The sequence below is a fragment of the Rhineura floridana genome, chromosome 2, assembly GCF_030035675.1.
Source record: "Rhineura floridana isolate rRhiFlo1 chromosome 2, rRhiFlo1.hap2, whole genome shotgun sequence".
NCBI classification, from domain to species: domain Eukaryota; kingdom Metazoa; phylum Chordata; class Lepidosauria; order Squamata; family Rhineuridae; genus Rhineura; species Rhineura floridana.
Window position 1 is genome coordinate 156,813,546 of NC_084481.1, and position 25,456 is coordinate 156,839,001.

The window sequence follows — 25,456 nt, forward strand, 5'->3', positions numbered from 1 at the left end:
CTTAAATACCAGATGAAGCTACTGCTGTTGAACTATAAAAATATTATATAGATTAAGAATTCCACTGTATGTTTATGATGTATGGCCATGTTCCACCAGGTTGAGAGGCAAAGCTAACAAATGGAACATCTTAAGAATGTTTACAAATAAACTAAAACACTTTCATGTGTGTGTCATCTGGAAAATGCCCAGGCCATCTGAAATTTAAGCAACACATCTGAAGTGCAATAAAGTTCTTGATAATATCTGGCATACTTTGAAAGAATCATCCACATGTCCAGTTTCTACACGAATCTAAAGAGAACACACATTTTTATGGCCTTATTAATGCCTCAGGTGTGGAATTACAGTACTCATCCGCACAAAGCAGACAACTTAATTAGAAATGTTCTGATATTATAGAAAAATTGTAAAATACTTTAGGTTATAACACAGAACACCATGTTATAATTTTTCCCACTACACTGAAAATCTCCCCCTCTAGGAAAATATGCACATCACATTATTTGAAGTGCAGCAGAAGTCTTTCATTCCTCTGAGGATACTCTGGTTAACAACTACATTTCCCATAGCAAGGATTCTTTCCATGTAGATAAAAATAACATTTGAAGTGGACTTAAGTGAGTAAGGAAGCAACAGATTGTTTTAAAAGCATCAGAGAAGATAACAGAATGCAGAACATGGAGATCTGCACGTTGGAAATAACATGAGTCGTGTCTCTGAATTAGACAGGGGAGACTATTCCTATTCCTTTTAATGCACTCTGAAGCTGATGTGTGTGTTATGTGTCTTCAAGTCTATTATGACTTATGGTGACTCTATTAATCAGTGACCTGCAATAGCATCTGTTATAAACCACCCTGTTCAGATATTGTAAGTTCAGGTCTGTGGCTTCCTTTATGGAATCAATCCATCTCTTGTTTGGTCTTCCTCTTTTTCTACTCCCTTCTGTTTTTCCAAGCATTATAGTCTTTTCTAGTGAATCATGTCTTCTCATTATATGTCCAAAGTATGATAACCTCAGTTTCATCATTTTAGCTTCTAGTGATAGTTCTGGTTTAATTTGTTCTAACACCCAATTATTGGTCTTTTTCACAGTCCATGGTATCTGCAAAACTCTCCTCCAATACCACATTTCAAATGAGTTGATTCTTGTCTTATCCACGTTTGGATAAGCTGATGACACAGCCCGAAAAGTGGACAGGCAGGAGAGGTAACACAGGCAGAGAACTGCAAGCAGTGACTACCAACAAGCTCAGTAAATTGATGGTATAGTTAAGAGCCAGCATCTCTTTGTCTAGGGTATTTAAATTTTTGGAGGTACAAGAGCATTATTAGACAGTGGAAACAGTCTTGCCATCACAAACAAGGTTGAAAAAATTCAGGATGCTTGGCAGTTCACAGTGTTTCTTCTCTACTCCTAGTGTGATCACAGTGATCTTCACTGAGCTTCTAGACATCTACAGTGGTGCCTGAAGAAGGCAAAGGTTAATGGCTACATTTAGAGATGAAGAATTAACACTATCAGGTGTTTTAAAATTATATTTAACCCTCTATTTGCATCTAAATTGGTAGGACAACAATTAACATAGAATCATAGGTATGATCTGCAGGTACTGCAACCCAGTGCCTGCTTGCAAGAAAAGATTATGAAGAATGGAAGACCCATGGAATGGGTTGATTTGAAGGAGCCTTGGAAGACAATGGCAGCCATCAGCACTTGTATAGACTGTTCCACAAACAAAGGATTCAGCCTACTGCCATGTCATAGATAATAAACAATGTTAAGTTCTGCCAAAGATTTGCCTCTCCTTTGATAAACCTGAATGATATAGCAGAAATAAAGCAAGGACAGTTATATCCTGCATAGCTTTGTTATGATAAATTGCACATCCTGTCATGTGATATCCTGCAAACTCTTAGCTGTAGAAGATATCACCCCCAAAAGATTTCAGAGTTGAAAAGTTAGCAGTAGGGACCGCCTGGCAGACCTATGTCCTGATGGATAGTATCCCCATCACCATTCAGGGAAAAGAAGAAGAAAGGCTGAAGCCATCAAATGAGAACTGGAGTACGAAAAGTAAAGCTTGCAAGCTGAAGTCCACAGAGAGCTCTGCCAGGGAATTTACAAGCCACATGAAAGCTATGACGGTAGCATGACCCAGATGGCTGTACCACCAAGTTTAGGGAAGAGGCATGACTGCAATCTACTTGGCATAATGCACATCAAGTGCAACTTTGAAGTTCTGGGATGCAACCCTCAGCTTTGCAGAATTTGGGCTCCCCTGAGATAACCCAGCCACAGGCCACAGTCATGCTAAAGAATACCACATTCTTTAAGTGCCAATGACACCAGGTACTCCACCTACCTGGTTGGGCCCCATGAAGTGCACCCTGCCCTGGAGGAACAGAAACAAGGTTACATTATACCATAATAACTGAAGTCCTTTAACCAGAATAATCTGAAGGACTGAGCTGAAAGGGCTAGGGAGAAAAATCCAAACACATACACAGTTGCATACACATACTGTAGAACTACAAATGACTCATCTTCACTTCCCAGAGCAATTGCCTTTGAAAAGCATGATTAGCTAGCTGTTAACTAGAGAAATACAGATCTTCACCCTTTTCTAGACTCTGCTTCTAGAGCTACTGCTTCTTTATTGGGAAACCATTGCCAGATTTCCCATATAAGACAGAAGCATCTTTCTGCATCACAGGGTGAAATGTAGCTTATTCAGACTGCCAGAGACATTTAAACAAAAGGGTATTAGAACAAGCTACCAGAATGGCTTTGTTAATCCTGAAAAGTCAGGCTGTCTTCATTGAAGTGCTGCAAGTTGAGGTCCACAGAGAGCTCTGCCAGGGAATTTACAAACCACCAGTTTAGGGAAGAGGCATGATTGCAATCTACTTGGCACTGACACAGCAAAAGACTGAAACAAGAGATTAGACTCTGATGTTCCCATGTTCATTTCAGAGTCAGTATTGGTCCTCATGTATATAAAACAAAATTATCTAGGATTTAAGTACTTAAAGGATCTATCACCATTCCTTAAAGGATCTATCACCATTTCTACTCCTCTCTCACACAAGGTTTTAGATCCAAGAGTAGCCAGTCACAGAGATGTTAAAGAAGCAACCAGTTCCTTGTACTTCATGTGCAAAGACAAGTCTCATGCTTCTGACAGCAAGGTCTGCCTCTTGCTCAGCAGAATCCAAACAACCAATCATTCATGAATATCAAATCTCTCATTACTGGTTCAATACCTCTGAAAAGCCAGCGATGGTATCTAGGCTGAAGCAGGAAGAAAAGTTCCTGTAAAGATTACAGAAAAGTAAACATGCTCTATTTAAGGGAAAGGGATGGGCATCACCACAGGAAAGCCCTAGGACCTGCAGCAGGAGTGGTGAACCTGGTCTCTGATGTTTTTGGGACTACAGCTCCCATCATCCCTGACCACTGGCCATGCTGGAGACCAGCAACATCTGGAGGGCCATAGATTCCCCATCCCTGGCCCAGAGAGTCTCAAAATTCCAGTGCAACACATAGATGCATATCCTGAAATTAGTCTATACCCTCTGTTCAGTGGCAGCCTCCTAGTTTTGAAGGAGCTGCTATAGGAACCCAGAAAGATGGGCTAAGAGGCTTTTCCTAAGTATGTCACTGAAATGCAGCATGGCAATTATTCATCAGCCACTGAAATAATTGAATCCAAAAGTATTCACAACTATTTCCAATAATTCTCCAATCCTGTTTTAACCAACCCAAAGCTAAACAGGATATGTCTGAGTACCCTGAAACTTAGCTGGTTCTGCTAGAATTCCTTGAAGTATTTAAGAATGCAACAACAAAAAATCATTACCTATATTGTGCCACATACTTTTTCAAAAAATAGTTCCTGATGGAAACAACATTCTACTAAAATGGTGGTGAGTATATGAACTGGGCATGGCAACATGGATGTATTCATGGAAGAAATACCCCACAATGAATAATACATGAATTTCCTGGTGAGCAACTGACAGAGAAAGTATGTCAAGAAAGGGGAAGTCTTCATGACAACATTGGAGGAAAACAAAGTTCAAAAAGTCTCAACCAACAGCATACTTCTAATTATGCAGCACATGAAAACTAGAAATAGCCGACCAATGTGGCCACATGACATCGGTGATATAATTCAGAACACTAGAAAAACACATAGCAAAAAGCTCACAGTGTTTCACTCAAGAGGATTTTGGGGTGGGGCAGCAGATGCTTGCCATCTGCTGGATCCTAAGCCCCCTGGACCTCCCAAAGGTCCTGATCCTCAGGCCCCTCAACTACACCAGCCTCGAACTAGCATGGGGGGGGGAGTCCTACACCTCCCATCCTATCTGAAAGGACCTGGCAGGGCTCTGGATGCAAAAGAAAGTCCACTGCTTTGTGCCTCCCTGCCCCCCCCCAAATTTGGATTGTTCTGTTAAATGTGAAAACAGGATAGATCTATGCAAAGAATACTGGAGGGCAAATCTGAAACAAAAAAGCCATACTGATAAAACCTTGTACTTAATCACTTGAGAACCTCAGATGTGGTATCTAAAAAACTATTTATTTATTTATTAAATTTAAATGCTGCCATTCCTCCTTGCAGGAGCCCAGGACAGCAAACAAAAACACTAAAAACACTCTAAAACATCTTAAAAACAGATTTAAAATATATTAAAACAAAACAGATTTAAAACATCTTTTTAAAAAAGCTTTAAAACATCTTAAAAAGCAATTACAACAAAGATGCAGGCTGGGATAAGGTCTCTACTTCAAGGCTTTTTAAGTAGACACCTTTAAGAGGAAGGTCTTCAGTAGGCACCAAAAAGAAAGCAGAGATGGCACCTGTCTAATATTTAAGGGGAGGGAATTCCCAGGCCTGGTGCTAGTGTGTGGCCAGGCCAGGCACTGGCTGGGGGCCCAGGACTGCAGGGGGCCCACAATGCCTCGCACCCGACACTGCCACTGCAGCCATGCACTAGCCGCCCAGAAGCAGCAGGGCTGCGGTACTGAGAAAACAAGCAGCACAATAGCAAAGAACCTACATTATTAAAATTCGATCTCTATCTGCAGTCAAAGCTTTTTTTGAAGCTGATTTTTAAAATATTGAGTACACTAATAGCATGAGAAATGCATCTATGCAATGCACTTGTTAAAGATATGTATCTATTAAATACTAGCCTGCTCTTCACTCATATAGCAACTCCATTCTCTGGTCCTTACTGGTGCTGAAAATTTGCAGAACGATATTGAGAACTCAGGGAGCCCACACTGAAGATCTTTTATGCACTCCAAGGCTCGTCCCACCATTCTACATGTGAGAGATCAATTCATCTAGCACTGTGGGTGACAGACTTTAGAGAAATCTATGGCACATGTTTGTCTGGTTACAAAAAAAACATTGTGAAATGAATCTTCAGTAATACATAGTCCCACAGGGGAAAACATTTCAAAATACATGAATATAAAGAAATAACCTAATGCTATCAACAGCAAGGAAGGATATTTCAATATATTAGGTAAGGTGATTGAGAGGGTTGTGGCACAACTGCAACGACTCTTGGATGAAACAGATGATCTTGACCCACTTCAATCTGGGTTTAGGGCTGGTTATGGGACTGAATAGGCCCCGACCATCCTGATGGATGACCTTTATCAGGAGGACAGGGGGAGTGCAACCCTGTTATTCTTACTTGACCCATGCTTAGCAGCTTTTGATACCATTAACCATCACATGCTTCTGAGCCAACTTGGGGAGATGGGTATCAGAAGTACTCTTTTACAGGGGTTCTGATCCTATCTCCAGGGTCGGTTTCAAAGAATAGCTGTTGTCTTTGGCTCCTTGGCAGTTGTCCTATGAGATGCTACAGGGTACCATCTTGTCTCCAATGTTATTTAACATTTATACGAAGCTATTGGGAGTGGTCATTAGGGGATTTGGGATGAAGTGTCAGCAGTACACTGATGATACCCAACTCTATTTCTTGGTAACATCTGAATCGGGAGTGGCCATGCAAGTCCTAGACCGGTGCCTGGAATCAGTGGTGGGCTGGATAAGGGCCAATAAACTCACTCTGAATCCTAGGAAGATGTAGCCACTGTGGGTAGGTAGTTCCCAAGTCCACAGAATTGTCAGTTGCCTGCTGCGATGGGGCTGTACTCCCTCTAAAAGAGCAGGTTCATAGTCTGGGGGTGCTCTTGGATCCATCTTTGTCACTAGAGACCCAGGTGACGTGGTGGCTAGGGGTGCCTTTTACCAGCTTCACCTGGTAAAACAGTTGTGGACATTTGTGTACTGAGATAACGTGACCATTGTCATCCATGCATTGGTAATCTCCTAGCTGGATTACTGTAATGCACTCTATGTGGGGCTGCCCTTGAGGTTGGTCCAGAAGCTGCAATGCGGTGCAACTGCTCACTGGAGTAGAACACTGCCAACAAGCTACTCCACTACTTAAAGAATTACACTGACTGCCAATTAGGTACCGGGCTATGTATGTTCAAGGTGCTAGTTTCAGTACATAAAGCCCTATACAGCTTGGGACCAGGTTACCTGAAAGATCATCCCACCCCTTATATATCCAGTCAATCACTGTACTCTGCAGTGAGGATTTCCTGCAGATACCATCTCATCAGGAGATCTGCTCCACACAATAAAGGAAGCAGACCTTTTGTGCTGTGGACCTACCCTTTGGAATTCACTCCCCTTAAATATGAGGCAGGTGCTGTCTGTTTCTTTTCAGTGCCTACTGGACCTTCCTCTCATTCATGCAACAAGTGAGTGTAATCCTGGGATGACAGCAATAGTGCTATTTTTATACATTTGAATTCAATGTGTACCACAGGATCTCTTTTGTTTGGACTCATCTAGCTACTTAACACTGGGGATCTTTGTCTAATGAAATTATTTAATGTCAATTCATCATCCCAGAGAATGGAAAGACATCTCCCACTGTATCTGCAATGGGAGCAGAGATTCCTCCCATACTGGGGACATCTGAGGTGACACACTGAAAATCAAAACTATATACAGAAAGTGTTAAAAGGTATTTTGTCTCAGAGGGGAAAAAAGCATTCCTTGGGCTTTCCTGAGCAGTAAGAGTGTATTGTGTAGAGCAGCTTCAGAGAATTCAGTACTTTTATGATCCAAAACAAACATTGCTATCAAGGAGGAAGGAGATGAACTCCAGGAAGATGTATGTAAAAACTAACAAGACTGACTACTACAACTATTACTTCATCCAGATATCTGTCATGTTAATTTCCTTCCTCCCCTATCTTATTATTTACTTGCCAGAAACAAACCAATCTTCATTTCTATACCTCACTGACTGGCAGTAGCTGCTAACATGTATAAGGGACAAAGGTCTGTACAGTCAAGAGGATCCTTTGTTGCAATACCTGGCATAACGGCCAACGGTATGGCTGGTGCAAAAGTAATTTCCAGTTTTCATTTGTGCCTCTAGTTTCTGCATAGCCAGCAATCATTAACACAGCAAATTTCCACTTTGTGGTCATCCTAGTTTGCCCGCAGTTCATGAACCCTTACTGGTTTTAGCAGTGTATGTGAAGAAGCCATATGAGGCAAACCAGGAATGTCAGCTCTGTAGCCCAGTTAACAGTGAATGCAACTATGGCTGCATCCTGGTGAATGAATCTTAAAAAAACCCATTAACAGTACTGCAGGTTTTCCACAAAGTGGAGCTCAACTGAACCCAATATGCTCTGAACAGCAAAGTCTCAATAATTTTTCTGGAATTAAACCACAAACACAGAACTAGCAAGCACTGTATTTACATATGGATTTCGATGAATACTGAATAAAAACCTGTTGACATTAGCTACATATGGCAATGGTTGTATCTATCGTCTCCTAACAAAGGGCACAATGAGTTCTCATCAATGCACTGTCATAAGAGAGTGCCATGTAAATGCATTAATTATGTTTACCATGGATGTGATCCAGACTCCACCAAGAATGGACCCACACACACACACACACAGTAATAAACAGAGCTTAAATATGATCCAAGTGCCTGTATGCTTGCTTTACATTCCCATAAGAGTTATTTGGTAAGAATTACTTGATGTATCTGAATGCTATGAACTACCAAAATGTAATATTAAACAAAAACTTAAGGATTAACCTAACACCTTCTGCAAGAGAATCTGCTGCACATGCTATTTTTATTCCACACCCCCTCAAAAGGGTGAAGCACATGGTCCTCTTCCTCCCTCCCCTCTATTTATTCTCGCGACAACATTGTGTGGTAGGCTAGGCTGAGAGAAAATAGGTCATATCTAACTATGTCACACTGAGAGTAGACTCACTGAAATCAATGGATTTAACTTAATCTGAGTATGATTTAGTTGGATACATGCGAATGAATGACCCATGGTCATCCAGTGAGTTTCATGGCAGAGCATGGATTTGAATTCAAGTCTCCTCAAAGTCCAAGACATGAAGGTCACTACTTATATTTATTTCATTTATTTATTTTTAAAACCTATGTACTACTTTTCATTAACAAAAATATGAGATTCACAACATAAAAAACAAAATCCATTAAAACCAAGTGAACAAAACATTAAAATCAAGTAAGAACATTATTGCAAAAACCAGAATAGAGGGTTGTATTCAACTAAGTTCTACTCAGAGTAGATCCATTGAAATTAATGAACCTGTTAATTGTGTCTATTAACTTCCATGGGTCTACCCTAAGTAGGACTAGCATTGAACACATCCCAGAAACTAGAGACATTAATAGTCAGGAAATGCCAAGGTAAAGAGATAGGTCTTCAGCTGCTGGCAACCACCCCACTGTTGGTGCCCGTATCATTTGTGCCAGGTGTGCATTCTACAGAGTGGATACCACAATGGAGAAGGACCTTCTCCAGACCCCAATCAACCAAACCTCGATAGGCTTCACAACGACTGATGATACCATGAACTAATATATAAGTTTTTTAAAAAGCATATAAATTTGGGGTGGGGCAGCTGCTTCAAATAACTCTGAAATAACTACAATAGGAGTGTGATTGGCATGTGTGTGCACCCCTGAATCAGTCTTTGACCTTATAAGGAGAAATGAAAAAAAAATTCTTGGTTCTCTTCCTCTGCAAAATTACAACTATTTTCAAAATTCCGATAACAATGCAAATAAATCTATTGCGTTGGACCCAGACTACCTATGAATGGAACTCTACCTATGGATCAGGGAACTCTCCAGAACAGCATGGGAGGCAGCACTGGGAGCCGCAGGGAGAAATGGCAGAAATTGCTTCCTCCCCGCTCCCTTCCTTCAGCAGGAACCTCTGATGGATCTTGGTTTCCCTTTCATTGACAGAAAGGCAACTCTAAATCGAACATGTTTGGTCACTGCTAGTTGGTCTAAAATAGACCCCTTTAAAGCCCAAGTCATTAAACCATATTAAAATCCTTTCTGCAGTAGAACACAAAGAGATGAGAAGAAACTATTACCTGCTACTTCCACAATCTGGTGTCTAGCGATGTCATAGTATGGGTCATCCCACCGTAAGTGAGTGACAGGATCAGGGGAGCCCTTGGAGTCATCTACATAAAAAAGGGAGGGGGGGAGGAAAAATGCAACCAACATAAAAACTAGAAGAGCTAAAGGAAGATACAGAAGCACAGAGAAAGGGGCAGGTATATCACTGATTCAGAAGGAAGACTGATGCATAACTTCAGTTTTGTGCAGCTGTTTATTTGATGTTTTAGTACAAAATAAGACATCATTCACAGCAATTGTATTATCACATTTGTCAATATTTGCCTCAAGTGTATAAACACACTATTAGTGGAAAGTAATCAATGATCTAAAATTCTCTACTACAAAATCCCAAATTCTTCAACTAGAATAAACCATCTGAACCACATTGAGGCCCGCAGCGTTCTAGCTCCTCAACTCCCTATTTAGTTAAGCTCCACATGCCAATTTAGATTCAGGGGCTGAGCTAGTCCTCCTGCAACTTCTTAAAGATGAAAGAGGCAGACAGGCAAAGACCTCAGAGACTGATCCTTCCGACTGCCCTTGTCCTCACAGGGCTATCTACAATTGTTATGTGGGAAGAACCCTTAAGTCTTGTCATATTTTGACAATTATTTATCATTATTTTATTAACGTATTTTGATGTTACTTGGTCGCTACCTATGAAAGATTTGTATCCTGAAAGTCAGGATATAAATGTAATATATAAATAACTGTTAATAGTGTATTTAAGATTAGTGCTGCAGGATATATATCCCTTTCGAAAGAGGGTAAGGCCCACTTCTCCTCCCACCACTTCATCACTAGCAAAAATACCCACCTGACTTAGGAAAAGCAGGCACTTCATCTGGTGGCCAGTTCTTATCATCTAGAGAGGCCAATTTGAGCTGATTAAGGGATTCATTGGTATCCTCCAAACTCAGATCTTCTTGTAGATCTGGGTAGTGCTCCATGGTTTCCAAGCTTTAGCTGTTCAACTACAAAGCCAACAAAAGGGAAGAATACAGAGATTCACATATCAGCAAGCAAATACTTAGCAATTTTCAACATCATCTCCCAAAGCTCCTCTTTATACATTGCCACAGATGTCCTACAAAATCTTCTCTTCATATTTAAGATGACAGGGGACAGGGGACAAGGCTTTGGCTGGGAGGAGGGAATAACACTGTTGATTGCACTCAACTCCTTTCCCCCACCTGTGTAGATGTGGCCTGGTTGCTTTCTGTTTGTAGCATTCACACCAAAATGGTAGGGAAAGGCAACAGATTACACCAGCCCACTGCCTGCCACATTGATTGTAATGGCTCCTGTGCTTCCTTGGCAGAGCTGACAAGTCGCCAAGCAGCTTGCACAGCGAGGCTTTACACTGGAAGGGTGCCTGGATATCACTTTCCCCACTGGCCTATCAGACTAACAGCAGAGACATGCATAAGATTCTTCACAGCACTACAGGCAGAACTCTTAAGGGGGAAGATTAAACAATAGACACGTTGTCCTATATTACCAGGGAAGGTCATACAATGGGGAGGGGGGGTAGATAAAGCAGACAAGGAGTTCTGGAGACCGTTACTAGCCCAGTAGTTTTAGACCTTCACCACAAGGAACTGCCACTATTCTCTTGAGACAGGCAATACTTTCTGCAGTTTCGATGTTCACTAAACATGAATAACTCTAACCAGGAATGTAACACTACAAAAGGTACACCTCTGGTCAATAAATAACCATAGACACTAGATAAGTTGATCATCATTCTAAGGAGGCAGGACATGAACACAAGTCTATTATGAAACAAGAAGAGACAGAAAGTCTTTCAGGAAACAACCAGTGTAAAGCATCAGTCCTCAAGTAACACACAGCAGAAAGACACTGTGACTGAAGCCAAGGCTAACGCCAGAGGTTGATGTGAGCAGCTCCATAAAGATATAATAACCAGAGAAGGTGCCAATAAATGTTATTCATGCTTCATTAAGAGGATCTCTGGCCATTTCTCAAAAAAAATCACTGAATCTTTGGGTGCTTGTCCAAACTCTGAATGTTGAAAGGAGCTGCGATTTGCACATGATCTCTTCAAAACTGCTTCAAAGCTTACACAAGTCTTTCATTGTCATTACTTCCCAGATGGCTGTAAGGTTATTGCGCAGCAAGGAATATCGCATTCCTGTAACCAGACAAAACACGACATATATGGGCAGATGATCTTCAAGGCAGATCAGAAAGTATTCAGGGCCTGGCAGATCTGCAAAATCAACGTCAGCTATTCTTTCCTCGTCTCTCAAAGACTGGAGGAGATGCCTGACCTCAGTGGGGCCAAAGAGCAGGACACTTTGCTCTTCTGATCTATTAGCTAATGCTGTAACCATGTTTAAATTGTAGCCAACCATCTGCCCTTAGCAATATGCTCAGTTTCTATGGAAACTCTAACCAGCATTTGCAATGACTCACTCGTTTTGAAACAACTCTAGATCCAGCAGCGTAAGTTCACAGTTATCTAAAATCATACAAAAAAAAAATTCCTGGCAGCAAGATGTAGACAGTCCAGAGCTTACTTATACAAAGTGGTTCTGAATACTTTCAACTCATGGAGTACAACTGGATAGTTGCAGTCCCTGAGGGCTACCATTTTGCCAGATTTGCACTGGCAGAGGATGAGTAAGAAAAAGTTCTCACCTCTATGAGACAAGAGATGCTACTGATACTCTTTCTAGCAAGAATATGAATTCCTTCAGCATCCCATACCAAGAGAATAATCAAAACTGGCCAAAACTGGTTGTTGAATGAAGACATTGCCAAACTAGCAGATAGGAAACAAATTGGAATACTGGGTATCCCAAAGGACAAAACCCAGGTGGTATTTGATTGTACAGCTTTATGAGTATTCACATGTTTTCTTCTTGTCAATGTTGAACAAAGATCACCAATATGGTGCCAGGGAGCACACATGCACCCACAGAAACTTTCCCTAGCACCCACAGAATCCTCTTCCCCCACTGAAGATAGGCTTGAAAGAAGAATCCTATTGTATTGTAGCTAACAGATATTTTAACAGATATTGTAGCTAATAGATGTTTGGTCGAGCTGTGTGTGGTGCTCACAACAGTTTCTCCAGTTTACAAATGTGCTTCCAGGTCCAAAAAGATTGGCAGCTCCTGACTTAGAGCACTGATGACATGATAATCATAGATCAAACACTACAGACAAAATTTCATACCACTTCAAAAACTTTAGTTTTCAGTGCAGACTGCAATTACTTTAAGCATACTTTTAAGCATATCTGAATTGTTCCTATGACATGAAATATCTGGATCTTTCAGCTATGTCTGTTCACCATTTGGAGGCAAATACAGTGAACATCCATTTGGAAATCTTTTTCTTAGAGTTAGGTAGGATTATCTCTAAATATGAAACTACTAGGGGCTGCCGCCTCTGCTTAGTTCACTCACTAATAATGTACAGCTACTTTGGTTTAAACAAATATATATAAAAATCAACAATATTGATCCAGCAAATGTCATATTTCAGTTTAGACCCATCCCACTAAACAGAGGCTTATAAGAAGCGGCTGAAACACACACACACACAAATTCATTAAAATACCGCTATTTCATTAAAAACATCAAAATAGTTTACAACACGTTAAAAAAAACCATAATAAAATTAAAAACATTAAAAATATACAATAAAAACAAAGGTCAACTGTTGCAAAAAAAGTGTATCCTTAATTGCCTGCATAAGCCTGGCAGAACCGAAAGGCGAATGATCTTTAATATTGACTGCCCCAACCTGCTTCCATTTATTTTCAGTATTAATAATTCAATCTTCTACCAAAAAACCCCAAATTCGTGTACAACAGGTATATTTTAACTTTTTTATACTTCTAAACCACCCTGATAATCTATCAAGGCTTCTACTGGGACTGCAGAACTGAAGAGCAGCACGTTCTAATCTCTGCTATTAGCCAGGGGACCAAGGGCTACTGGGAGGCTGAAAGGGCCAACCTAGCCCCTTCCATGAGTCCAAGAAAGAGTAGTCACAGGGAGCTTGCTTGCCCCACTTCCAGCCTACCACAAAAGAACTTTAAGAGCTAGGGCTCATGTTTGTTTTTCCCCTTCTCCCCACAACACCTTTTCCTTTTGTTTCTTGCCTTTTAGACTGTAAGCCTGAGGGCACAAGCTGTCTTATTACTGATCTTTGTAATAAAAGAGATCTTTTATTGATCTCTGGGAGCCTTTTTCAGCTGAACAACAGGGTAAAAATACATTCAGTAATTAATTGGTAAGATTTAAAATAACACTGCAATATATTTCTATACAAGTTGAACAAAGTATAAAACCATTTAAAAACGAGAAAAGGACCAGAAATAAAATTTCAAAAGCAGCATCTCATCAATGTATGCTACAGCAGGTAAAATTTTAACCAGCTTCTTCCTTTTTTCAATTTTAGGGAATATGGCAAATTTCCTTAGGGAGACAATTCCATAGATGCAGTGTCACTATTTAAAATGCCTTGCTCCAGACTGTCATAATCCAAATTTCTTTAAAGGATGGTAACTGGAAAAGAGATCCCTATGAAGACATTAACTGCAGGGGAGGGGGAGGTTTTCAGTATATTGTACTTTTAACAGCTGGTGAAATAACATCTGTGCTATTAGATCAGGAGAAAAGCACACCCTACTTCTATCATATTATCAACAACCCTGCTGACTCAATCTAGAAATGTCCACTACAGCAGTTTGGGCCTCCAGCGTTGCACCGATTGCCAAATCCACTTAATTCTCTCTCCATGAAGTATTTCAGAATGGTACAGAAAGGTAGCCATTATGCTTACCTAGCCAACACTGTTGCCTACCTCAGGAAAAAAAGCAGAAGAGTTAAGCCAAGGTGATCTCTCCCCCAGATCCTCCCTCCCCCAGAAGCTGCCAGTGTTAAGTCAGGATACACTCATAGAAGACAGTCTGCTGAAATGAGTTAGGTGACAGACCTGGAAAAAAAATACCATTCCTGTCAGAACAGTATCTTACTACTCGGAGCCTGCCCCTGCCAAGCTTTTCCACTGGTTGAGCCTACACTGTGAGTCTGGAAATGTTGCAGCAAATTCAGCCACTGGGGAAACAATTATGCCACATTTTGTAGCACACATGCCTACCCTACATCCAGGGTACTTTGTCTTTTTGCTTTGCTTTAGGGTTTTTACTGCAAGCCCAATGGACATGAAAACAATGAAATATAGATTCGCCTCAAACACTTCATTTAAACCAAATAGCTTCATTTTAGGCAACTTTTGTAGCAAAGAGGCTACATCCATTCAAAGCTATATAATCTCTCTAACTTCTCTTGCTCATTATTTCAAAGCAGAAATGGACATAAAAGTGGGCATTGTTATATTTACTTCTTCAGAATGCTCTTTGCAAGTCAGTCATAAATCATCCTTCCTAATTTTGTACTATGTTTATCGATATGCATGAGCCCAAACACAACAATTACTTCTTCTCAAACAAACACTGCCATACCCCTCTGGTTTGACTGAGCCTCTGCTGCACACCCCACTTTCTCCTTTAGAGAACTACACACCATACAATTCCCCTTTTCCACCTCAGATATGGAAACCACAGAGTCTTACTGACATTTTCATGATGGGTCACAAAACTTTACACAGTTACATTTGCCACAGAAACATGGTGTCCTGATCAAAGCATGATAAAGTAGTCTCTATTAAAACAGCAAGATGATTGATGCAAACTAGAAAAGCATATAGTTATAATTACCAGACTCAAACCCCAAGAGGGCTCCTGCAGCTTTAAAAGTTTAGGTAAATTAAAATATTTATATACTACTCATTAAAATATTAAGGCTTTGTTCCATAAAATAATTCACTATAACAAAATAATTCAGTATACATCACAAACAGTTCAGTAAAAACCATCATATAACACAATTATAGAAACCAGGAATCATTTAAGTGGCATCAGAGGCCAAGGGAACATTGAATAAAATATATATGGGTTCGAGTCCCCATTCAACCATGAAGCTTGCTGGGTGACTTTGGGCCAGTCACTGTCTCTCTGCCTAACCTACCTCACAGGATTGTTGTGAGGATAAAATGGAGAGGAAAGAGAACCTTGAGCTCCTTGGAAAGGCGGGATACAAATGTAATCAATAAACAAACAAATAAATGTTTTTAACAACTGACCAAAGCTCACCACAGTAGGTACCTGCCATATATCAGTGAGAATCACATTCCAATGGCTGGAGGCCAGCATGGCGAAGGTGCTGCTCAAGTTGTCATGAGTTGAACCTCCAAAGACATTAGTAAATAGACGCATGTATCTGAAAAATGGCATTCTATCACATAACCTAATCCTAAAATGTTAAAGGGCTTTATAAGTTAATAATAAAAACATTCAACTTGGCTCATTAGCACAATTTCTTTAGCACAGGTATTATATGCTGCAGCTTTCAAAACAGCCTTAAGGGCAGCCCCACACAGAGCACATTGCAATAGTGCAGTCTTGTCAATGCAAGGGTCACTATAGCTTGGCTACCCTGGTCCATGAATGGTTGTAAGCTGGCACATCAGCTGAAGCTGGCATAAGGCACCCCTAGCCACTGAGGTCACTTGTGCTTCCAGTGACAAAGATGGATCACGGGGCACCCCCGGCCTACATACCCATTCTGTCAGAGGGAGTGCAACCACATCCAGAACAGGCATACTTCCCAAATCCCAGACCCAGAAACCAGACACTCACAGGGCCTTCATCTTATCAGGATTCACTTTCAGCTTATAGACCCTCATCTAGCCGATCACTGCATCCAGATATTGGTCCAAGACTTGCACAGCCACACCTGATTCAGATGTAACAGAAAAACAGAGCTCGGTATCATCAGCACACTGATGACACCATGTTTCAAATTGCTTAATTACTGTACCCAGCATTTTCATACAAATGTCAAATAACACTGGGGATATGGCAGTTCCCTGGACCACCCTTCAGTATAACTGACACGGTATAACTGCAACAAGCCCCATTCAATAAAACAGGGACATTCTGGCACTGCTTCTTCTCTCATTGCAGCATTGTGCTAGGAAAACCTTTACCTCGCAAAAGTTTCATTTTAAATAACCCACACAGCCTGATCTTACACCTACTTACTTAGAAATAAGACTAGCTTTCTTCAGTTGCAGGTACTTCCAAAAAAGCGTACAGGGGATTGCTCCAAAAACAGGTTAACTTAAAGAAGCTTACGAAATGAAGGTTTCCCATCCCTTCCTCCCCACTGTAAGTACCTAAACACACCCACAGCCTGAAAGCTCTCCCCGCTACAGGCACGTATAACTCTCCTCCCCGGCACCACAAAAAAGAAACGCCTCTGCAGAGGACAGGGGGACGCCCTCCTTGACAATGAGGGAATGGGTCAGTGGGGGTGCTGAGGAAGGGGGGATTTTCCAAAATCGGGCGAAGATCCACACCTGGAAAGCCTGAGCACAATAACACCCATGGATACGGTAGAAGGATTAAGACAAAAGTCCAGCCCAGCAGCCCTGTCTGTGTTTTTGGCTCCGTCCAGACAGCAGCGGTTATTCAGCGAGAGACCCTCCAACGAGACCCCGACCCAATAGAAAGCCACGCTGAGGCGAGCCCCGACGCATGCGCCCTCCGACCCTAGGCCACCTTTCCTGAATAAACAGAGATACCCGAGTCTCAGAAGAAACCTCACCCCTCACCAGCCAGGGAAGCGCTTACCTCAAAGCGAGGTGTGTGGGCCTTATCTCATCGGGGAAAAGCCACCCCACTTCCAACGCTTTTAACACGCACGCTGTACAAACTTACTGCGCTGTCCGCTCGCGAATAGCTGCCACTCCCGCCTGTCAAACCTCTTCGCAAACATCCGCCTCTGAACCGGAAAATGAACAGGTCTCCATAGAAACACATTCCCGCCTCCTTTCGAAGACTAGTGAGGAACGGAAAATCTGTCCGGGAGCAAACAGGGCTCGTTCTGTGGAACGTTCCGCATCTTTGGAACAGTCCAGGAGCCGTGATGGAGCAGAGCCCTGGCCGGAGTGAGAGGGGGGGGGTCTTTCGTGGGTCGGAAAAGTGGGAAGGAGCGGAGTGTTTCTTCTTGGTTGCTCTAATTATCCTTTCGTGGTTTCTCTTTTCTTGTAGGTTGGCCCTCGGATGTACGCGGTTGTTGGCCCTGCTGTCCTGTATGGTGGCTCCCGCGGGGCTTAGCCCTCGGTCCATCCCTGTCCGCCGAGAGAGAGCTTGGCGTGTGGTGTGTGGGCAGCGCCTTACAGCCAGGGGCGCTGCTGCTCTTGTTAGGGCCACGGGAAGAGGAACAGGAGGGGGACGCTTCCCCGGAGGTAAGCGACGGGCAGGCAGCGGGCAAAAGTGTCAAGCGAGTCTAGGTGGCTTGGGCCTCCAGAGCACTTAAGGCAGTGTGGCCGCTCTCTCTCGTGCCCACACACACACACACACACACACGGTGGACCGAGTAGAATGCAACCGATCCTTCTTGGTTGTTAGAAGTTGTCTGGCAGGTGCAGCTTGTCGTTGTTAGCCAGTTAAGAAAGCAGCTTGCCGGCCCAACGTCTCTCTTCCACGTTGCCACGCAAGATGCAAAGCACCTGGCCTATGGTTTTATCTGGTCACCTTTGGGTGTCCAAAATAGATTTGATCTGTTTCTGATATTCTTGAGATAGTGTGTTCCACATGAAATGGATGGTATTGAGAAAGAGAATAGAGAATTTCCCTCCTCTCTCATATCACTGACATGTGGGGTCTGCTCATGAAACCGATTGGATAGATAAATGGAAGAACTTCCTCACACAGTTCATAATTACCATGTGGAATTCATTGCCACAATATTTAACGCAGTAGCTTGATCACACACACCAAAACAAGATCACACACCAAAACAAGATGTTCTGATCATCATGGGAGACTGGAATGCAAAAGCAGGGAACAGAGAAGAACTAGGAATTGTGGGGAAATGGGACTTAGGAGACAGAAATGAAGCAGGAGAAAGACTTATTGAATTCTGTGAAACCAATAATTTGTTTCTTGCAAACACATTTTTTGAGCAACCGAAAAGACGACTGTACACGTGGACATCACCAGATGGTCAATTTAGGAATCGAATTGATTATATAATTGGTAACAGAAGATGGAGAAGTTCCATACTTTCTGCAAAAACAAGACCAGGAGCAGTACAGATCTTGAACTGGTTGTATCAAAAATCAGAGTAAAGCTAAAGAAGACCAACAAAGCAGTCATAATGTCAAACTACAATTTAAATAACATCCCAGAAGAATATAAAGATCAAATAAGGAACAGGTTTGAGGCTTTAAACGTAGTTGACAGAGAACCAGAAGAACTATGGATTGAAGCAAGAGACATTATCAGGGAAGAATCCAAAAAGACAATACCTCTAGTTAAAAAGAGAGAAAAACCTCAATGGATGACTGAAGAAACTCTTAAAATGGTTAAAGAGAGAAGGAAAGCAAAAGGAAATAGAAACACGGTCAGAACCCAAAATGCAACAATACAGCGACTAGTACGTAGGGACAAAGAGAACTATTAAAATAGTTATTGTATAGAAATAGAAGAGGACAACAAAAAGGGTAGAACAAGAGCCCTATTCCAGAAGATTAGAGAAATGAAAGGGAAATTTAAACCAAGAGTAGGGATGTTGAATAATCAACAGGGGAACACACTGACTGACCGAGATGACAGAAAAGGAAGATGGAAGCAATACACTGAAGAACTCTATAAAAGAGATGCAAGGATGACAGATTAATTCACGGAGGAACCATATGATGAAGAACCAGAAATTTTAGAATGCGAGGTGAAAGCTGCTCTTAAAATACTTGGAAGAAACAAATTACCAGGAACAGATTACATACCAGTAGAGTTCCTACAAGCTACTGAGACTGAATCTGTCCAAATTTTGACAAAAATTTGTGAAGAAATATGGAAAACTAAACAATGGCGCACAGACTGGACGCATTCAATATATATACCAATTCCAAAGAAAGGGGATCCCCAGGAAATGCGGTAATTATCGAACTATTGCTTTAATATCCCATGCAAGTAAAGTAATGCTTAAGATTCTACAACAAAGGCTCTTACCATATATGGAGCGAGACATGCCAGACGTCCAAGCTGGATTTAGAAAGGGAAGAGGCACCAGAGATCATATCGCAAACATATGTTGGATAATGGAACGGACCAAGGGATTTCAGAAGAAAATGACCCTGTGCTTTATAGATTTCAGCAAAGCCTTTGACTGTGTAGATCATGAAAAACTATGGAATGCTTTAAAAGAAATGGGAGTGCCACAGCATCTGATTGCCCTGATGTGCAACCTATACTCTGCACAAGAGGCTACTGTAAGGACAGAGTATGGAGAAACCTATTGGTTCCCAATAGGAAAGGGTGTGAGACAGGGGTATTTTATCACCCTATTTGTTTAATCTGTACGCAGAACATATCATACGGAAAGCGGGATTGGACCAAGATGAAGGAGGTGTGAAGATTGGAGGGAGAAATATCAATAATTTAAGATATGCAGATGATACCATACTACTAGCAGAAACCAGTAATGATTTGAAAGAAATGCTGATGAAAGTTAAAGAGGAAAGCACAAAAGCAGGACTACAGCTGAACATCAAAAAGACTAAAGTAATGACAACAGAAGATTTATATAACTTTAAAGTTGACATTGAGGCCATTGAACTTGTCAAGTAATATCAATACCTTGGCACAGTCATTAACCAAAATGAAGACAATAGTCAAGAAATCAGAAGCAGGCTAGGACTGGGGAGGGCAGCTATGAGAGAACTAGAAAAGGTCCTCAAATGCAAAGATGTATCACTGAACACTAAAGTCAGAATCATTAAGACCATGGTATTCCCGATCTCTATGAACGGATGTGAAAGTTGGACAGTGAAAAAGGCGGATAAGAGAAAAATCCGCTTATTTGAAATTGGTGTTGGAGGAGAGCTTTGAGGATACCATGGACTGCAAAAAAGACAAATAATTGGGTGTTAGAACAAATTAAACCAGAACTGTCACTAGAAGCTAAAATGATGAAACTGAGGTTATCATACTTTGGACACATCATGAGAAGACATGATTCACTAGAAAAGCCAATAATGCTGGGAAAAACAGAAGGGAGTAGAAAAAGAGGAAGACCAAACAAGAGATGGATTGATTCCATAAAGGAAGCCACAGAGCTGAACTTACAAGATCTGAACAGGGTGGTTCACGACAGATGCTCTTGGAGGTCACTGATTCATAGGGTCGCCATAAGTCATAATCGACTTGAAGGCACATAACAACAGCAACAAGTTTCAATTACTTGCAAAAAAGATTAAACAGAGTCATAGAGGATAATTATCAGTGGCTTCTAGCCACGGTGGTTCAGCAGGAATATGCCACTGAACACCAACTATTGCCCTCATGTCATGCTTGTTAGCTTGCCAAGGATATCTGATTTACCATTATGGAAAACAGGATGCTGGATTAGATGGACCTTTAGTCTGATCCAGCATATTTATGAATTTATTTATTTATAACATTCATATACCATAGAATTGTAGAGTTGGAAGGGGCCTATAAGGCCATCGGAATCCAAATTAAAGCATATCCAACTGGTGGCTGACCAGCTGCCTCTTGAAGGCCTCCAGTGTTGGAAAGCCCACCACTTCCCTAAGTAATTGGTTCCATTGTCATACTGCTCTAACAGTTAGGAGGTTTTCCCTGATGTTCAGTCAAAATTTGGCTTCCTGCAACTTGAGCCCATTATTCCATGTCCTGCACTCTGGGACAATTGAGAAGAGATCCTGGTGCTCCTCTGTGTGGCAACCTTCCAAGTACTTACTTAGTTGCTTACTTATTATTTGATTTATATCCCGCCCTTCCTCCCAGCAGGAGCCCAGTACGGCAAACAAAAGCACTAAAAACACTTTAAAACATCATAAAAACAGACTTGTACATTAAAACAAAACATCTTTAAAATCATTTTTTTAAAAAGCTTTCAAAACAACTGCTTTTTTTAAAGAAAGGTTAAGAACATTTTTTTAAAAAGGTTTAAAGACATATTAAAAAGCAGTTCCAACACAGATGCAGACTGAGGTAAGGTCTCAACTTAAAAGACTTGTTGAAAGAGGAAGGTCTTCAATAGGCGCCAAAAAGATAACAGAGATGGCACCTGTCTAATATCCAAGGGGAAGGAGTTCCACAGGGTAGGTGCCACCACACTAAAGATCCATTTCCTATGTAGGTGCAGAATGGACCCCTTGATAAGATGGTATATGCAGGAGGCCCTCACCTGCAGTACGCAGTGATCGACTGGGTATATAAGTGATAAGACGGTATTTCTGGTATCCTGGTCCCAAGTTATATAGGGCTTTGTACACCAAAACTAGAACTTTGAATTTGGCCCAGTAGCAAATGGGCAGCCAGTGCGATTCTTTTAGCGGTGGGGTGGCATGTTGTTGATACCCTGCCCCAGTGAGCAGTCTCACAACCACATTTTGAACCAGCTGCAGCCTCCAGACCAACCTCAAGGGCAGCCCCGCATAGAGCGCATTACAGTAATCCAGCCTGGAGGTTACCAGTGCCGGAACAACAGTGGTCAGACTATCCTGGTCCAGAAACGGCCACAACTGTCTTACCTGCCGAAGCTGGTAAAAGGCACTCCTAGCCACAGAGGTCGCCTGGGCCTCTAGCGAGAAAGATGAATCCAGGAGCACCCCCAGACTACAGACCTGCTCTTTCAGAGGGAGTGCAACCCCATCCAAAGCAGGCAACTGACCATCTGAACTCGGGAACCACCAACCCACAGTGCCTCCAGCTTGCTAGGATTCAGACTCAGTTTACTTGCCCTCATCCAGCCCACCACCGAGTCCAGGCAGCGGTCAAGGGCTTGCACGGCCTATCCCAATTCAGATGTTACAGAGAAATAGAGCTGGGTATCATCAGCGTACTACTGACACCTCACCCCAAATCGCCTGATGACCACTCCCAAGGGCTTCATATAGATACTTGAAGAGTGCTATCCTATCTCCCCTCAGTCTTCTCAAGGTTAAACATGCCCAGTTCTTTCAGTCTCTCCTCATAGGGCTTTGTTTCCAGTCCCCTGGTCATACTTATTGCCCTCCTCTGAACCTGTTCCAGGTTGTCTGCATCTTAAAATACAGTGTCCAGAACCGGATGCAATACTGTACTCAAGATGAGGGCTAACCATTGCTAAGACAAATAGTGGTAACGAGAGAGGAAGTTCTAGGCTTAATCTGCAATATAAAAACTGACAAATCACCAGACCCGGATGGCATCCACCCGAGAGTTCTCAAAGAACTCAAATGTGAAATTGCTGATCTGCTAACTAAAATATGTAACTTGTCCCTCGGGTCCTCCTGTGCCGAAGGACTGGAAAGTGCCAAATGTAATGCCAATCTTCAAAAAGGGATCCAGGGGGGATCCCGGAAATTACAGGCCAGTTAGCTTAACTTCTGTCCCTGGAAAACTGGTAGAAAGTATTATTAAAGCTAGATTAACTAAGCACATAGAAGAACAAGCTTTGCTGAAGCAGAGCCAGCATGGCTTCTGCAAGGGAAAGTCCCGTCTCAGTAACCTATTAGAATTCTTTGAGAGTGTCAACAAGCATATAGATAGAGGTGATCCAGTGGACATAATGTACTTAGACTTTCAAAAAGCGTTTGACAAGGTACCTCACCAAAGACTTCTGAGGAAGCTTAGCAATCATGGAATAAGAAGAGAGGTCCTCTTGTGGATAAGAAATTGGTTAAGAAGCAGAAAGCAGAGAGTAGGAATAAACAGACAGTTCTCCCAATGGAGGGCTGTAGAAAGTGGAGTCCCTCAAGGATCAGTATCGGGACCTGTACTTTTCAACTTGTTCATTAATGACCTAGAATTAGGAGTGAGCAATGAAGTGGCCAAGTTGGCTGACGACACTAAATTGTTCAGGGTTGTTAAAACAAAAAGGGATTGCGAAGAACTCCAAAAAGACCTCTCCAAACTGAGTGAATGGGCAGAAAAATGGCAAATGCAATTCAATATAAACAAGTGTAAAATTATGCATATTGGAGCAAAAAATCTTCATTTCACATATATGCTCATGGGGTCTGAACTGGCGGTGACCGACCAGGAGAGAGACTTCGGGGTTGTAGTGGACAGCACGATGAAAATGTCAACCCAGTGTGCGGCAGCTGTGAAAAAGGCAAATTCCATGCTAGCAATAATTAGGAAAGGTATTGAAAATGAAACAGCCGATATCATAATGCCGTTGTATAAATCTATGGTGCGGCTGCATTTGGAATACTGTGTACAGTTCTGGTCGCCTCATCTCAAAAAGGATATTATAGAGTTGGAAAAGGTTCAGAGGAGGGCAACCAGAATGATCAGGGGGATAGAGCGACTCCCTTACGAGGAAAGGTTGCATCATTTGGGGCTTTTTAGTTTAGAGAAAAGGTGGGTCAGAGGAGATATGATAGAAGTGTATAAAATTATGCATGGCATTGAGAAAGTGGATAGAGAAAAGTTCTCCCTCTCATAATACTAGAACTCGTGGACATTCAAAGAAGCTGAATGTTGGAAGATTCAGGACAGACAAAAGGAAGTACTTCTTTACTCAGCACATAGTTAAACTATGGAATTTTCTCACACAAGATGCAGTAACGGCCACCAGCTTGGATGGCTTTAAAAGAAGATTAGACAAATTCATGGAGGACAGGGCTATCAATGGCTACTAGCCGTGATGGCTGTGCTCTGCCACCCTAGTCAGAGGCAGCATGCTTCTGAAAACCAGTTGCCGGAAGCCTCAGGAGGGGAGAGTGTTCTTGCACTCAGGTCCTGCTTGCGGGCTTCCCCCGGGCACCTGGTTGGCCACTGTGAGAACAGGATGCTGGACTAGATGGGCCACTGGCCTGATCCAGCAGTCTCCTCTCATGTTCTTATGTAAATAGAGGGGAACTAATACTTCACGCAATTTGGAAACAACTGTAAATGCACATAAAGTAGCATTTGTCTTTTTTGCAGCCACATCACACTGTTGGCCCATATTCAGCTTGTGATCAACAACAATCCCAAGATCCTTCTCGCATGTAGTATTGCAGAACCAAGTATCCCCACCTTATAACTGTGCCTTTGGTTTCTTTTTCTTAGGTGTAAAACTTTGCACTTATCCCTATTAAATTTCATTCTGTTGTTTTCAGCCCAATGCTCCAGCCTATCCAGATCCCTTTGAATTTTGTTTCTGTCTTCCAGGGTATTAGCTATCCCTCCCTATTTTGTATCATCTGCAGATTTGATAAGTGTTCCCTGCTCCTCCTCATCCAAGTCATTAATAAAAATGTTGAAGAACACTGGGTCCAGGACCTAGCCCTGTGGTACCCCACTTGTTATCTCCCTCCAATTTGAGAAGGAACCATTGATAAGCACTCTGAGTATGATTCTGTAGCCAACTGTGGAACCACCTGATAGTTGTTCCATCCAGCCCACATTTAAAATAGCTTGCTAATCAGAATATCATGGGGCACTTTGTCAAAAGCTTTGCTGAAGTCAAGATATATTATGTCCACAGCATTCCCACAGCCCATCAGGGAGGTTACCCGATCAAAATATGAGATAAGATTAGTCTGGCAGGATTTGTTCCTATAAGCCCATGTTGGCTTCTAGTAATCACTGCATTGTTTTCAAGGTGCCTACAGGTTGACCGCTTTATCATGTGCTCCAGAATTTCCCCAGGGATTGATGTCAGGCTGACTAGTCTGTAGTTCTCAAGGTTCCTCCCTTTTGCCCTTTTTAAAGATACGGATAACATTAGTTCTCCAGTCATCCAGCACTTCACCCATCCTCCACGATTTTGCAAAGATAATAGACAGTGGTTTTGAGAGTTCTTCA

The 25,456-nt window shown here is 41.9% G+C and overlaps 2 protein-coding genes across 8 annotated transcripts in view; one reads left to right on the forward strand and one right to left on the reverse strand.

The window, feature by feature from the left end:
• The window catches only part of ARHGAP1 (Rho GTPase activating protein 1), a 32,892-nt gene extending 15,425 nt beyond the window's left edge, over window positions 1-17,467 (reverse strand). Inside the window, exons 1-4 of one of the 5 annotated variants that reach the window (XM_061610908.1) lie at window positions 17,276-17,338; window positions 16,280-16,376; window positions 10,358-10,514; window positions 9,510-9,602 (exon numbers count right to left, since the gene is read on the reverse strand). In XM_061610908.1, the coding sequence (XP_061466892.1) occupies window positions 9,510-9,602; window positions 10,358-10,490 (226 nt within the window). In that variant the 5' untranslated portion in view covers window positions 10,491-10,514; window positions 16,280-16,376; window positions 17,276-17,338. Of the gene's footprint in view, window positions 1-9,509; window positions 9,603-10,357; window positions 10,515-15,745; window positions 15,766-16,279; window positions 16,377-17,001; window positions 17,129-17,275 lie in introns of those variants that run through there. The other 4 variants (XM_061610905.1, XM_061610906.1, XM_061610907.1 and 1 more) reach the window with 4 other exon arrangements.
• Window positions 17,170-25,456, forward strand: part of ZNF408 (zinc finger protein 408) — a 28,966-nt gene continuing 20,679 nt past the window's right edge. For all 3 annotated transcript variants that reach the window (XM_061610902.1, XM_061610903.1, XM_061610904.1), the window contains exons 1-2: window positions 17,170-17,592; window positions 17,696-17,892. In XM_061610902.1, coding sequence (XP_061466886.1) covers window positions 17,571-17,592; window positions 17,696-17,892 — 219 coding nt within the window. In that variant the 5' untranslated portion in view covers window positions 17,170-17,570. The remainder of the gene's footprint in view (window positions 17,593-17,695; window positions 17,893-25,456) is intronic.